The sequence below is a fragment of the Phoenix dactylifera genome, chromosome 17 (assembly GCF_009389715.1).
Source record: "Phoenix dactylifera cultivar Barhee BC4 chromosome 17, palm_55x_up_171113_PBpolish2nd_filt_p, whole genome shotgun sequence".
Taxonomy (NCBI): domain Eukaryota; kingdom Viridiplantae; phylum Streptophyta; class Magnoliopsida; order Arecales; family Arecaceae; genus Phoenix; species Phoenix dactylifera.
Window position 1 is genome coordinate 15,484,415 of NC_052408.1, and position 15,968 is coordinate 15,500,382.

At 43.5% G+C, this 15,968-nt stretch overlaps 1 protein-coding gene and 1 non-coding gene across 2 annotated transcripts; both read right to left on the minus strand.

Annotated features, from left to right (window-relative positions):
- Positions 1-3,891: 3,891 nt before the first annotated feature.
- Positions 3,892-3,963, minus strand: TRNAH-GUG. The gene has a single exon. It is a non-coding gene; the product is annotated as a tRNA-His (tRNA).
- Positions 3,964-4,375: 412 nt separating this feature from the next.
- LOC103705509 (ACT domain-containing protein ACR10-like) lies at positions 4,376-9,995 on the minus strand. The gene is made up of 6 exons (XM_008789243.4): positions 9,530-9,995; positions 9,132-9,359; positions 8,268-8,373; positions 6,175-6,514; positions 5,365-5,649; positions 4,376-5,056 (listed from the first exon to the last, which is right to left on the minus strand). The coding sequence occupies exons 1-6, from the start codon at positions 9,810-9,812 to the stop codon at positions 4,919-4,921; spliced, it is 1,380 nt and encodes a 459-aa protein (XP_008787465.1). The 5' UTR covers positions 9,813-9,995; the 3' UTR covers positions 4,376-4,918.
- Positions 9,996-15,968: the final 5,973 nt, after the last annotated feature.

Genomic DNA, 15,968 nt, shown 5'->3' on the forward strand with positions numbered 1-15,968 from the left:
GTAGTGGGCGGACTTCATAACAAGTCGCCGAGCTTGATCTTCATCTTCGGGGAGGATCCCTTCGGCGAGGTAAGCTACAAGCGGGTCCATCCAAGATGGTTCCGGATCAATTGCCATTACCGCTTCAGCCTCGCCGATGCTCGGGGCATCTAGGGTCTCCAGGTATATCGCCCTTGACAAGTTGTGTGCCTCAGCGCCCACCAAGCGGGACAACCTGTCGGCCCTAGCATTTTCGCTCCTTGGGACCTGCTGAATGTCAATACTGCCGAGGTCGGGAATGAGTGCTTGCACCTTCCGGACGTAGCTCTGCATGGTCGGGCTCCGTGCCTCGAACTCCCCTCGAACTCCGTACGGTCCGGGCGACCCTCTTCAAGGGGAACTTCGATCACACCCTCGGCCGGCTCCCCGTGCCGCAAAGCCACCTCGTCTCTGGCGTCAAGGGACTCGACGCTTAGGGCCTCCACGGGCTTCTTCCCTTTGAGAGTTGCTAGGAAACATTGCCGTGCGGTCGGTTGGTCACCTCGGACCTCTCCAATCCCGGCCGCCGTGGGGAACCGCATTAGCAAATGGTATGTAGAGACTACCGCGCGAAGGGCGTTCAGTCCGGGTCGTCCGAGGATAGCGTTGTAGGCCGAGGGGACACGGACGACCAAGAACCCGAGTCGCACCGTGGCTTCTGCGGGTGCAACGCCCGCAGTCACAGGCAGCTCAATGACACCTTCGGCCGAGATAGCGTCTCCAGTGAATCCTATGAGGGGGGTGGATGTTTTGTGCAACAATTGTCGGGACAAGCTCATCTTTTGGAAGGCCTCGTAATACAAAATATCAGCTGAGCTTCCACTATCCACAAGAACACGCCTTACATCATAGTTCGCCATAGTGAGAGAGATCACCATGGCGTCATCGTGGGGAGTCTGAACCCCCTTTACATCTTCATCACAAAAAGTGATTACATTTCCGACCCGCTGCCTCTTCGCGACGGCCACTCCTGATGCTCCCGCCGAGCCCCCTGCGTTCCTCACGGGCCGAGAGCAGCCCCCAGTGATGGTGTGGATCACTCCCGCAACGGGCCGATTCTGTTCCCGAGGCTCCTGAGGGGCCGGGTCGGCCGGACGCGGGTCTGCCGGGGGACGTCGGTCGTTTACATATCGACCGAGACGCCCTCGGCGAATGAGAGCCTCGATCTCGTCCCGAAGCTGGAAGCAGTCTTCGGTATCGTGGCCGTGGTCTCGGTGGTACTCACAGTACGCCCGAGAAGGCCTCCTCCCAGGGATCTTCTTCATCTGCCTCGGGACCGGGAGGTCCTCCCGCCCCTTGACCTCCATGAGGATCTGGGCCCGGGGGGCCAGGAGTGGGGTGTACCGGTTGAAGCGTCGGTGCGGAGAACGAGGGCGTGTGGCGCCGTGGTTCCTTGCTGGTGACGGGCTTCTGCGCCGGCGTTGAGGCGTCGGGCTCCTCCTCTGGGGTGCCTCTTTTCGCCTTTTCTTCCCGGGCTTTAGAGGGGCCTCGGCGGCCTCCTTGTTCCGGTGGGATGCTGCCTCCTCGGCGTCTGCATACTGGTTTGCCCGAGATAACAGCTCCGGGAAGCTCCGCGGCAGGCGTTTGTCCAGGGAGAAGGTGAGTCTGCCCTTCCGGAAGCCACGCTTCAGGGCTGAGAGAGCCACTTCCTGGCTCAGGTTCCGGACCTCCAGTGTAGCCTTGTTGAAGCGGGTGAGATAATCCCGCAGGCTTTCTCCCTCGTTTTGCCGGACATCAAAGAGGGAGTCGGAGACCAGTCGCCGCCTGCTACTGACGGCGAAATGGCTGATGAAGAAGCGGGTGAACTGGTCGAAGGACTGGATGGAGTTAGCCTCCAGGCCGGCGAACCATGCCCTTGCCGGGCCACGGAGGGTCGCCGGGAAGGCCTTGCAGAGGAGCGGATCCGATGCTCCATGGAGGAGCATAAGAGTCCTGAAACTCTCCACGTGGTCCCGCGGGTCCGCCGCCCCGTCGTAGGGTTCGATCGCCGGCATTTTGAACCCCGGCGGGTTCGGGGTCCGCAGGATCCTCGAGGCAAGCGCCGGCTGGGAGGAGATCTCCAAGTCAGCGAAGGGATCTTTGGAGTGGCCCTTCAGGACCTGGAGTTGTCTGTGGAGATCGTCCACCCGCCGGTCCAGGGAGCGCGACCGGTGGGTGGGGGACAAGGAGCGGCGCGAGGGGGACCGACTGGAGTGCGGGCCCCTCGAGGACTGGGGTGTCTGAGAACGCGCCCGGGTCCGCCTCTCGTACCCCGCACAGCTCCGATGAGAAGGTCCTGGCAGAATGGACCGCACTCGAGAATCCTCCTCGCGCCGGCGCTCCTCTCCATGGGAGAGGAAGGAGCGCGGGTTGTGAGGAAGAGGCGAGTGCTCGGGGGGCAGCGGCTCCTGAGCCCGTTGCGGCACCCGAGAGATCACACCCTGCAGATTCCGCACTGCCTCCGCGAGGGTGCGAACCTGCTGGGCTAGCTGGTCGAACTGAGCAGCTTCGACCGTCTGAATGGGAGAAGGGGCGGTGGAGTGCTGCTGAGAGTGCGTTGGGGACGCAGCAGCCTCTCGGCCGGAGGCGCGAGAGGCTCCGCGACCGGAAGCATTGGAAGCTCCACGACCACCTCGCCGCGCCATTACGATCGTTCTAAGATTCGTCCCTTCCTCTAGCGCCAACTGTTGCTGGTGGTCCAAACCGAGAACGATTGGCACTGCGGTGTGAACGGGGTTCCGTCTGAGTTGTCTTGGTTGGTGTTGGTTGCGCTCCACCTTCCGCCAAGAAACCTGCAAACAAGCCTTGCACCACCACCAGGGTGGTGATGGCCCTCCGACGGTCAAGTCAGAGGAGATTGGAGGAGGAGGAGAGGTGATAATCGCAAGTAAGAGAGTGCTCTGGGAGATATTGCTCACCTCCCCCCTTTCTCCCCCCAGCCGCATATATACCTGGCTGGGGGGTCTCTCAGGGGGGTTCGTTATCGTGGGGCACGATGGTGTGGCCACTGACATGGCCGTTACAGGGCGTCGTGGAGCAGCACCGGATACGGCCACGTCAGGGCATAGTGGGGCTCCGCTTTGTACGGCTGATGCAGGAGATCGTGGAGCAGCATCGGATACAGCCGTTGCAGGGAGTAGCGGAGCAGGAGGCCGCGGCGTGCCTCTGGGGAATAGCCTGTCGTTATCAAGAGATCTCCGACTCGGGGTCGGAGCGCTGGATCAAAGGGCAGCCGACTCGGGGTCGGGCTGCGGAGCCGAGGACGTCCGACTCGGGGTCGGAGCGCTGGATCAAAGGGCAGCCGACTCGGGGTCGGGCTGCGGAGCCGAGGACGTCCGACTCGGGGTCGGAGCGCTGGATCAAAGGGCAGCCGTAGTCTTCCTGGGCGCGCGTGCCGGTCACGTGGGGCATGGCGGCTTAGTTCCCCCGTAACAGTAAGTAAAATGGAAAGAGAGCTCCCAACCCATGTCATTGATAAAAGGAAAAAGACTAAAGCTAGCCATAAAGAATTCATTACAGAAGAAATATTTTGATCTCTTCCCACGATCAAAAGAAAAGTCGGTTGTTAGAAGAGAATTAGCATTAACATAGACGATTTGCACGCACATCTTGCAGCTTTGTAGACGTATATAACAATACATATAGCGATAATTTGATGGCTTAGAATTCAAATGCTAGAGCTGCAATGAAAATTTTGAAAGACAGAAAGGAAAAACTGTAAACCCTAAAAGAAGGAAGACGAAAAATTGAAAAAAGAAAAGGGGGCGATAATTTGATGGCTCAGAATTCAGATGTTAGAACTGCAATGAAAATTCTGAAAGAGAGAGGAGCAAAAGAGGGGAAGAACGATGACTCCTAAACGAAGAAATATAAAAAAATTGACAAAAGAGAAACTGTGGCTGCTGGGATTCGAGCCCAGGTCTCTACGGCCACAACGTAGAATTCTTACCACTAAACTACAGCCACATGCACGTTCAAAAGTTAAAGAAAATAAAGAAAGTGATTAGAGAAACGCAGCACTTATGGAACATAATGCAAAGCAATTGGGAATATCCAGGCAATAGAAGAATAGATTGGTAAGTTGGTAGAACTTTGAAAACCTAGATTAGGCCAAATAAGAAGAAATTTCTGATTAACTAATGAAATATGTTTGATACTCAAATAATGGTTGTTAGAAGTTTATAACATATGCATGAAAAATAAAGTTGAGAGCAACATATTTTTTTTTGTGAAGTAAAAGGGAAAGATAGCCCCTGACCTATGTCATTGAGGAAAAAAGAAGAAAGCTAACCATAACCGATCTGCAGTCATCCAGCAGGAGAAAGATTATAGAAGAAATCTTTTGAACTCTTATCCCTATCAAAAGAAAAGTCAATAATTAAATGAGAGCACCATTAAGATACACTCAGACGACAAGCGCCCAACCTAACAATACATATAGCTTAGAACTCAGAGGGTATCTAGATGGACCCAGGACTCTTTTCTTTTCTCTGAATCCACAAAGAAGCTTTACACCTTCAACATCCAGACAACATGTCAGAAACGAACTCAAGCCAGTTAATATGATTCTCAAACAAGTATCTACCTTCTTCTTCTTTTGCTAATTATCTACTTTTGATGTACAATCATCTCTTCTTTCTACCACATATACAAATGTTACATGAGTTGTATTCTTTCTACCTCTCGCTATCTTCTCCTTTTATATGATATGCCAGCTAAGACTTGCTATTTTTGCATAACCCTTCTGTATGAGGGAAAGCAAGTAAAACAGGTTAGCTCATTCTTTGATCTCAGTATACAGCCAGTAGAAAAATATACAGCATGGAGTATACTGTACAACGAATATGCTGAAAATAGTTCTTTGATGCTGAAGACTTCAAGAATTCCAGAACAAGAAAGAGAGCACAAGTTTCAACGCAAATCAGTCCCAACCCATTAACATCTTCGTCACTCCCTCCACAATCTTGTTCCTTGATGCTGCAAGCTCCTGATCATCACCAAGGTATATTCTGTAAACCTCCCATTCCCTATCGCCGATAACATGCCTCCCAATCTCAGCCTGGATATCCGGATTCAGATGTTAGTTGGAATGGGATAACGGGCATTGATAACTTCAGTTTGAATCAATTCTTCATGGTATAAGAATAAATGTGCAGGAGAAGTTCTAAACTTAGAAGTCTCAAGAGAAAAGGAGAGAAGAAATTGGAACTTTCACAGAAAAAATGATAAAAAAAGATAATGAACAATTAATAAGTTAAAAAATAATATATTTCCTCATTAAATTTTTTGAAAAAAATTTAGTTTCTAATGAATAGATAGCAATCAAGACATAGGGTGACATGAACAGTAAAAAGGGCAAAGATTTACCAAAAAGATGCGAGTGCCGAGCATTTTGAGGGCAAAGGTGATATCATAGAAAACTAAAGGGCGACCCTTGCCAGATAATTCAACTGGATTTGCAACTAAAAGTTCTGTGTCAGGTCCACGGCTCACCACCATCACACGGAGTGGACGAAACAACTCCATTCTCAAGCGATCACACAGTGCCTTCTGCTTGTTTGGGTCAACAATTTTCTTCCCATCTATTTGCATCACAAACAAATCTATTTCGCAGTTTCCATTATGGGAGGCATAGAATCGCCCATAAGAAATCTGACAGGTACAAGAATTGGAATTTAGATATGCATACAGAAAGACAAAAGGTCAAGGAGAAATTATCAGTTTAACATGTAAATTGTTGTACAGGCATACTGTGTATATGCCTAACATAAGGAAAATGACCAGATGACAGTGCAGCAAAAGAAAAGGTGTATGGTTTTTCAATTCGTAAAAGGTGTTTGATATAAATAACCATGAATGGTAGCATAACTGCAACATTTAAAATGGTTCCGCTGCTTAACAGGCGCTCACTGTATCAACATAACTGGCAAAACTCTTTTTTAATGGTCAGAAGACTTGGGAAACATCAAGAATCAGTTTCATTCTGTTAGGGCAGCAGAGCCGTCTCATTGTTCAAAAAACTACCAAATCAAGATTAATGGAAGTATAGGTTTAAGACTTACTGGTAACTCATTGTATGCACTAGTCATATAACAATCCTTTATCACAGTCAACGTATGCCCCCACCACAGAGGGAAATTTATTAGACAACTCCCAGTTGGATTTTCATGTTATTACCTGAATGTTGTAGTCCTTCAGGGTTCTCATGATGTCATAGAGGAGGCCCTTGTGATCATGACAATAAAGTTGAATAAGTGTATGAGCAGGGCTGAGAGAGTTATCCATTGTGACTGAAAGACTATTAAATGCCGGAAAAGATCCTGTGGATGGTTCATCTGGAAGCTCCACACTGAACATCTCCTCTGTGATTGAATGGGGTAGAGAAGATGAAGCCTGCAAACATGCAGCGATCTCTGCGCTAGCTGGTTCAATGTCGCAACTAGTCATAGAGTCCCCTAGAACAGCTTTCAATTGGGCACATGTCTCATCCTTTCTGCTGTTTGTGTGAAGAAGTTCTCTGAAACAGATGAGGAGAATAGAAACATTATGGCATAAGCTACCACAAATGTATAAACATCAAGACAAGATCAGTAACTGCAAGGATCAAATCCATAAATCTTGACAGATCCATGCCAACAGGATACAATAAAGCAAGACCGAGAAAGAGGACATATGTGCTACAGTACTTGGTACACTAGTTCATGTCTTAGAACCAGTCTCACATATATTGAAGTAAATGCAATGACATATATCAGATATGAGCCTAAGGAATATTTATTAGAATAATGACAAATTCAAAAGAAATATTAAACAGAAGAATACTTGGTCCAAACACACATAACAATCAATGAGAAGCTTACTGCTTGCACACAAGGATCAAGTGACTGAAAGTTTGCCAACAATGTAGCTCTCCTTTTATAACATCATATACAAAATGTAACAATAATCCCATAGGTTTTATTATTCTCATCCCCATACTTTCAGAAATTTCAACAAACTTCCTTATACTACTTGAACATAAAGACAAAAGCCCATAATATTTATAGGTCCTTTTCTGAGTAGAATACAGTCGTAGGCTTCGAAAACCAGCTTACAAAGATATAAAGCAACTGGCCTTCAAGGTCACTTCCATAAGCAGCATATTTTTATAGCAATTTATAGAACAGAATAGTCTACTTTCAGTAGACCATTTAACTGCATTATGCGAATCGCTTGTCACTGTACCTAAGTCCGACAATCCCACCACCACGTATTCCATTGCTCATGCTACTGAATCTGCGCATAGCAGCTTCCTTATTTCAAATAGTCTTTAGAGCTTCCATTTTGTGGCATATGAATTTTAAAGTCATCCAAGGGGGGTGAATGGCCCAGAAGTTAATGAAAAAACAATAAAGCATTTTTCAAGATGTATGTAAAAATGGCATTTCATTAGCATAATATGATATTGTGCAACTTCACATAATTAAATTAAAGTAACAACTACCTAAAGTTGATAAAATTGACTCTTGAAACAAATATAAAGTATCAGATAAGGGGGATGGTGATCAGTATGCTTAGAACCTATTCATGGTGCATCATTAATGTTTAACAAAAATAAATATTTGAACAAAACCTAATGAAGCATTGCGTAGCAACTGTGTGTAAATAATTATATCCAACATGTGGAACTAAAACCCAGATGTGCAATCCACATTCAAGAATACAGTCATGCTAAGGTTAGGATACAAAAGCTGTTGGATAGTATATTTGTACATAAAGCTGGCCCTATGAATGAATTATATGTCCCTGCACAAGCAGGCAGCCAGCTTCCTCCTTTCTTTTGTACAATTAAAAAGGACATGCATCACCATCCAATACACCCAAGTGACACAACCCTTTTGCATGTAGAGGAGCTGAAGTTCCACACTCAATATGATGATCATTGATTTAAGTTAGATGCTTAAATATGCATAGCTACACAGCATTTTTTGGTGTGTGGATGATACAAGATTCCAGAAAACACTGATCTAACATATCTCTATATCTTTAACAGTACAAGTCAGGGGTTTTCTGTAATTTAGCATTTAGGACACAAATCCTGAAGCTTCCAAAATTTTAAGCAAACAACTAAGCAGCATTTGATATGAACATTGCAAGCATCAGATGTTTTCTTTGTTTAAAATCAATTTTGACACATGACAGAAATCAATAAAAGAAATTGCCTAGTATAGATAAAGAAAGAAAAGAATTTCATGTTGAAATGGCACAAAGATGCAGAGATAAAGTGATACCTCGTGTCAGTTATGAAGAAGAGGTCCATAACTCTCCCATCTGGAGTGGTGGATACGTTCACCCTCCTGATTGTGAGCTCAAGCTCACATAGCACCTGCGTCACATCTACCAAACCCCAAGACAAAATAAACTTTATATTCTGACCAGTGAGATTTTGTCCTAAAAATTCAAACCATATCCCAACAGTCTTGAGAGAACTTAAAAGCTCTAAGAAGGGAAGAGGCCGAATGATAAAAGAAAAGTAGAACATGTATACGAACTTCAGTATGAGAATCTAAAAAGAAAATTGTGGAATGAAGTCGAAGAAATTTCAAAGAAATTCGTAAAAGCATTGGAAGTGTCAGATTACCAATGTTAAATATATCTCTGTCTACATTATAAATGATTAGATAGGAGGAATTACTTAACAACTTTTTTCCGAAAAATGTTATTCATTATTTGTGAAGTAAAATAAATTCCAAATAACTAGGAACTCTTAAATTCAGATCTCCAAAATATTGTCCCACCCCTTCTCTTTCTCCTAGAAAATAGGAACACTTGACTTCAAACATGTTTTCCTATCTTTGTAAATTTAAAACAAAAAAACAAAGGATTAAGAAACACGACATCCTAATAACTTGTAGGTTCCAAAATAGATCAGGATTAATAAAAGAAGAATAAGATAAAGATTCTGTACAGAAAGAAGGTTTACAAGTCTCATAAATAAAAGAATCTTTGAGATTCCACAAAAAAAAAAAAAAGATCCCATATTCCATGTCTAAAAGAAACTATTAGATTCCATACAGAAATCAAAAGAGAACCAAGAAGCAAGAAATTAAAATTCCAAAAGCAAAAAGAAAATGAGAGGGAAAACGGGTGATCACCATGCAAGAGGCCCAAGTGATCGTAGCACGAGAACTTGAGCAGAAAAACTTGAGGCTGCTGCTCTGCATCCAGCTGCCTAGAGAAGTAGCCGTCAATCCCCAACAGCAAAGATGGCACGGGGCAAGCCCCCAGTAGCCTCTTCTTCAGCAGCCCCCACCTCGTCGCCTCCCCTCCCCTCTCCACCACCCAGAACAGTATGTAGCACCACTTCCCATCCGTGCTCACGTCTAGAAACCAGCAGCCATTTCAATTTCTTCACAAGAATCGCGCTTAAAATCGTTTCTTTGTTACTAGGAACGGCGATAGCCAAACCAAGATCGGATTTTTACGCAAGAATCGCATCAGACTCGAAAGGAGGAGAGAAGAGATCGGGGGAAAATACGCAGATTGGGCTTACCTCCCCTCACAATGCTCAAGCCGAAGAGTAGGATCACGCGGCAGAGGTCGCAACCGAGGCCGGTCTTGTCCGGGCAACTGATGGTGATAACGCTCGGCTCTCCGGGCCTCTCCGGCTGCCGGATGACTACAACGTCGTCGTTCGGTAGGCCCATCTCCCTCTCCCTTTCTCTCTCGCCTTTTCTGCTCTTCTTGGCCTCTTTCTTTCTCCTATTTCTACGGAAACTACTAGCCTTCTTTTGCTTTTCCCCTCCTACCGTGGTTTCAACTGGGAGAAGAGACATCCAAAGAAAAGAAAAGAAGAGAGGAGGGTGGTCGCTGGTCTCGATTCCGGTGCCGCCGCTTGGACCGGAATATCCATTATATAAAAAAAAAACGAGGCGAGAGGGAGCGAGATCGGAGATGAGAGGAGGCGGACCTCTCGGTGTGCCTTCTTTCTTTTTGGTTCTTGTTCCTTGTTTTCAAGAAGTTAGATATTTATTGCTCCTAAAATTTTGCTGGATTTATTCTTATATTCTTGATATCCTCACCCACCGGCATCGGGAACGCTCTACCGGTCTTTCTTCAAAAAAAGTTCCCTTGTATGTGATAAATGTGAGAGTAAATAAAATCTAATAATTATAATTTTATTATATGAAAGCTAAGTCTGCAATCTAAGAATCTTTTCGCCATTGCATTTATTTCTTATTTTTTATTTTAAAATAAAATAAATCGAGATTGATGCTATTAGTTTTATTTTGTATTTTTCAAAAATTGCTTTCATTATTTCTAGAAAGAATAGAAATAAAAAATTCCTTCTTCTAATATTTCAAAAATAAAAAATTATATTTTTTAGCACCATCACTGTGGACCTCTACCAAATTGCTAGTACCTTCATCTCATTAATATCGTTACCATCTAACCATCATTCTTATAATTGCCATTCCATCGTATAATTGGCATTTGATTCTCTCACTATCGCTCCTACCACCTCAACTACTATTGTTAGCTTTATGATTTTACTAATGCTCCTACCTCCAATACTATAACATTTATACTGCCTCCTTTGTTATTAACACCACCTTTACAATAATTATCACATTTTAATCTTAAAATAATTAATTATACAAAATATATTATATTTCTAAAAATTTTAAAAATAAAAAATAGATTTTTTATTTTTATTTTTGAAAAAACAAAAAGTGAAATGATGCGAAGTAACAACTAAACTTTTCTTTATAATTTTTTCATATCTTGCACTTAAGATCTCTCATCTTAAAAAAATCTCAATATGGTCCACCAAATCAACATTTAATGTGTCGAATTCTCCAACATAGACTCCAGCAGATAAAGATCAAAGGCGACGGATTAAAAATTCCAAAATGATGAGAAGAAAGAAGCTTAGTCATCAAGAGAACCTAATTCCACTCTCATTTTGGGGCTCATATCATTGCCACGTGACAAAGTTTTCCAATCTCTTTTTAAATCCTCTAAAAATAACTCTAAATTCCTCATTTTCTATGGCAGAATTCACTGCCACATCTTTTTCACCACTACGGTGGTGACTGCATCGTCACCATAACCCTTTGGCTCCATTGCTACCATCCGAAAATCCTCGCACCCAACCTCCTCCTTACCACCTAGAATGGCTACCCTAAGGACATGTAATAACATAAACTTATTAGGCTAGTTAAATGACATTATTGTGCCACGTGGACAGACCATCAAAAAATAAAATAATAATAAAAAAAAGCTGACACTGCATCAATATAACACCCATTTTATCGTGATATTTATTGAAAAATGCCAAAATGGTAAAATGACATCATCTGATTACCTCCACCTCTGCTGCGGCAGTTGGCATCGTTCCAGGTACAGCGGAAAACAACATGGAGTGACAATAAAAGAATTTCATGATAAATTATACGGGAAGGTAGCTTTTCCTGGTCCCCACTCGAGCCCCTCGTACAAAAGATGACAGCGAGAGATCCGGACCGTCCAGTTTTAAGCCAGTGGAATGCGGATCACGGTCCTGGGAATCAGGTCCGAGGTCCACCTACTCAACGGTTCAAATTCATGAGCATTTACCGCAGTTTCCATAATTAATTAATTTCCCCCCAATGGTTCAAATCGGACGGTTGCTATAAATTTTTGTCAGGCACGTGATGCAGGGTATGTCCCTTGCGAGGTCAGAGATTCCGTTGTTTTAATACTATTAGATTTATGTTTGTCGAGCGGCAGAATCGGTAGATGGATGCCATTTCCTAACAAATGCCTCACGCGAAGTTCCTTGCATCATTATTAAGTTTTTTTTACTTTATTTCATTTTTTTAATTTTTAAATTTGTTTATTATTGTTGATATAATATAAAATTTCTGCATTCCTACATTCAACCGTGCGAGGCTCATGCAGCAAACAGCCATCTGTGCTGATGTGTCAATCTGCTATTGCTCAATAAAATAGGCTCCAAATATGCTAACTAATTGGCCCTCGACAAATCAGCTCTATTGGCTGGTGGCTGGGATGTGAGACAGCTGAGTTTGGCTGCTATATTACCCTAAAAACCCCTCTCAGGATAAAGAGATCAGCTTATATTTCATGGTTTGGGCAGGAGGAGGGTTTGAACATATTGCAGAATAAAAGATGGACCTTGGTGCAATGATAAGATTGTTTTATTGTAACATAAAATTCACAAAAATATAGAAATAAATCATGCAATGGCAGAAATCTCGGGTCTTGAAACACTCTTTTTTGAATATATTTCGGGACATGACTCAAAGTTTTTGGAGCAATTTGTCTTATAAAGGCCTTCTATGGAATATGAGATAGGTAGGCTGTATAATTTTAGGTAGCAGACTTCTTTACAACATATCTTTTTGTAATATGAGTGGTAAATGACATAAGCTGAGCTGACACAATCTTAAAAAGTAAAGGCTTATAAACACATGAAAGAAGTAAAGGCTTCCACTCAATTAGTCCACGAGACGGTAGGGACTGGACTTCTTCCACCATTTCATAAAAAAATTGCTTTGGTATATAAAACTTAAATTGCATCCTCCACTTCTAGATAATCTAATTAATTCATGGCTTGTTTCCTTATCCTCTCTTCATTGTTTCTTTCACACAGAATATAGAGGCCGGCCAGACCTAACGTTCTAGGTTGTGCTTGGTCCGAATGAGATTGGTACTCTATTGTAAAGTCGTAGTTCTTGTCAAACACTAACCCAGCTAAGCTCGATAATTAATTTGATTTAAGAGAGTCCAATTTGGTCCAAGATGCTTTGAATTATTCTATTTACGGTATCATTAGGTCCAAGATGCTTTGAATTATCAAGTACATAGCTCCACATTGCAGATAAACAAATAGTAAATCTCGGGGTGATCATCCTGTTTAAGTCACAGCATCTTCAAGTTCTAGATAAAGATGATGATCCCTCGAAATTTAGCAATTAATTCAACAAGTATTGGCCAAAAACAAAAAAAAAATACTAGTCCAAGGATATTCGATATTTATACATATATATTTTAAAAAAATTGTACTGATTATTTAAGGTTTTGATGAAGAAAAAAAAGATAAAAAATAAAAATATTTACAAAGTACATGGCTGGTCAGCTAAAAAATAATACAAGATGGAATAAGATCGATTATGCTCTCTCAGTCACTTTCTTTGTCAATATCGATGGATATAATCAACGTCGTATGGAGATGACTCCTTTTTTTTTTTTTTTTGCTTAAAAAATAGGGGAAGAGGGGGGGAAGGCAAGCCCACCCCCGCGTAGCAGCCCCACACTGGGCCCCCACCCCGCCAGGAGCATGTTCGATGCGGGCAGAATGACCGTTTGGTATAGGCCCAGCTCACCAGACCCCAGCCATATTTTACTCATACCCTCCCCACCCATGGCCCCGGCTCAGTTACCCCACTGGGCCCTGGCACGAGTACCCCGTGTGAATACGTCACACCTGGCACCACCCAGGCTACCAGCCGACCAGTAGCACTTCCAGACTCCGTGTCCAGGCGCGGGGCATCCGGTCCCCAGATTTAATCGACGCCCGTGCGTTTCGAACCTGGAACCACTTGGTTAGAAGCAAACGCCCCGTTCTAACTGGGCTACCACCTTGGTGGTGGAGATGACTCCTTTTAGCTTAAAATATATACCTTAAGCTTGCAAAGTAGGTTGTTGAGGACTTATGTTAGTGGTTAGCACATTTCTACGTACGTGGTTCGACTGAATCTTAAAAGGTGTCCTCAAATCGGTAATAGGACTATAATAATTGCAAGGTAAGTGATGAGGACCCAATTAAGGAAGAAGGAAAGGTGGTTGCCGCAACTACCAATTAAAGGGACGGAGAGTAGGACAGGCCTCGCATTAGCAGCGGTCCATGTTACTTTCTTGCGAAGTCGAAGTTAAGATTAGTATATTAATGAGGCACCTCTCGTGGGTCTTACTTGGATTATAGTGCAAGGCTACTGGAATCTTGGTCCCCGTCTTCTCTTCACACACGAGCTATTTGGCCTGGGACAAAGATGCGTGGACCTGCAGATAAGGATAGCAATTTATGCCCCGACCGGCTAATTTGATTCGTGAATGACCCGGTTTAAGTAAGTTTAGATTTAACAAAAATAGATTTGGATTGTAAATGGATCATTCCGTCTAAACTTGTTTATTAAATGGATTAAATTCAGATTTAAACATTTGACCTATTTAACTCGTGTTGATTCTATATTTAATCTAACTTGCTTAATCTATTTAAATCTATTTAATCCGTTTAATAAATAGATTATGTAGACCGGATCGGATTACTTGTTTAATAAATTGATTGGATTTGGATTTAAAATTTTAATTTATTTTAATAAACAGGCCGAATTTGGGCCCGATGGCTTGGACGTGGACCATGATCACTTGTCTTAGCATGGCCGGGAAAACACACGGAGATGCACAATCTCCTATCCCTTTAATTTTTTATTAATTCATTCTTTTATTGACGTGCATTACATGTATCCGGTTGGTTGTACAAATACTATGTAACTCTATTATTTCTACATAGGTGATTGGCTTCATATAACGTGCTACAGGAGGGTTACATCCCCATCATGTCATGTTTTTAGATAGCATACGAAGCGATCTGCAAAAAAACCTTTAATTTTCTCGATTTGCGTGCTACGCTAAAGATGAGAAATTTAGAATGAAGTGGAGCAAAACGACTGTACTCAAGTATTGATTCTATTAAATTAAGAATATGTTAAAACTCACACAGGTGCACTAGCCTAAGAGGTTTAGAATTAGCGTAGCCTAAGTCATGCGTAGAGCGAGGTCGCTAAAGGTAACACATAGCTGGAGAGGGGGTTACGGGCTGCCTATCTAGCTTGCTATTATTGTTTAAATAGGAACGTCTGAGTTTTCGAGAATAGTGGCTCTCACCCGAGGGTAGTGATGGACAGAGCACTACTACATGTGGGAGGGTTCGTCGGTATCACTGGAGTTTCACCTACAGGGTTAGCTAAAAAAATCTGGAGCTCCCACTCAGCCACTACAATGCTCAGAACCGTGTTTGTTTCCTGGATGCTCTCTAGCTTTCTCAAGATGAATTTTGACGGCAGTGTGGTTGAGGGAAGGAGATGCGGAGGCGTGGGATTTGTCATCCGAGATCATGACGTCGGACTAGTGGCAACAGAGGGCAGCGGATCTTCGACACGTCCGTTGTGTGCGCTGAGCTCAGAGCAGCATGGGAGAGCGTTACTTATGCGAGACGCGTCCTGAGTGCAGACTGTATCCTTTTGGAGGGAGTCTCGACCACTATGATCGGGTGGGTCCAAAGTCGGGGATGCACTGCAGAGAAGAGGCTGTCGCTCCACGACATCCGCGGACTTCTGGAGGAGTGTGACTCCTACCTGGCCATACATGTTTACAGGAGGGCAAACTGTGCTGCTGACTGGGTTACCTCTTTTGCTGCACATCACTTGCAAGGTTTTATTAGGTGGATCACGTGTCCGCACCGTTAAACCAAAAATAATAATAATAATAATAAAATAAAAAAAGTGACGCACAGTTTGTGCAGGTGCTTAGCGTGATCATTAATGTTGGTTGAGCCCAATATAGAGGACCTTTAAAGCAGCTATATGCCCTCAAGAAAAGTCTTCGTAGCAAAGATTAGTGTAAGAGGAGTCCTAGACATGCTGCATGATCTAAGTTCACCTTCCTCTTAAGTATGACCCATGTCCATTAATGCAAGCCCACATATTAAGCAAGCAAAGCCTTAGTTAAATCACATGTAGGTTTAGCCTTTTTACATTGATTAATTTTCAACTTTTGACAGTGATAGATAAAAAGCAGAGTATTTTATCAGGTTGTTTCTTCCGAACAACCATAGAAAATTCGCACACTAAGAAAGCTTGTTAGGACTCAGCTTTAACTTTCCGTTGAGGTTAAGCCATTCTCGCGGACCGGAGCAACCAATGGGA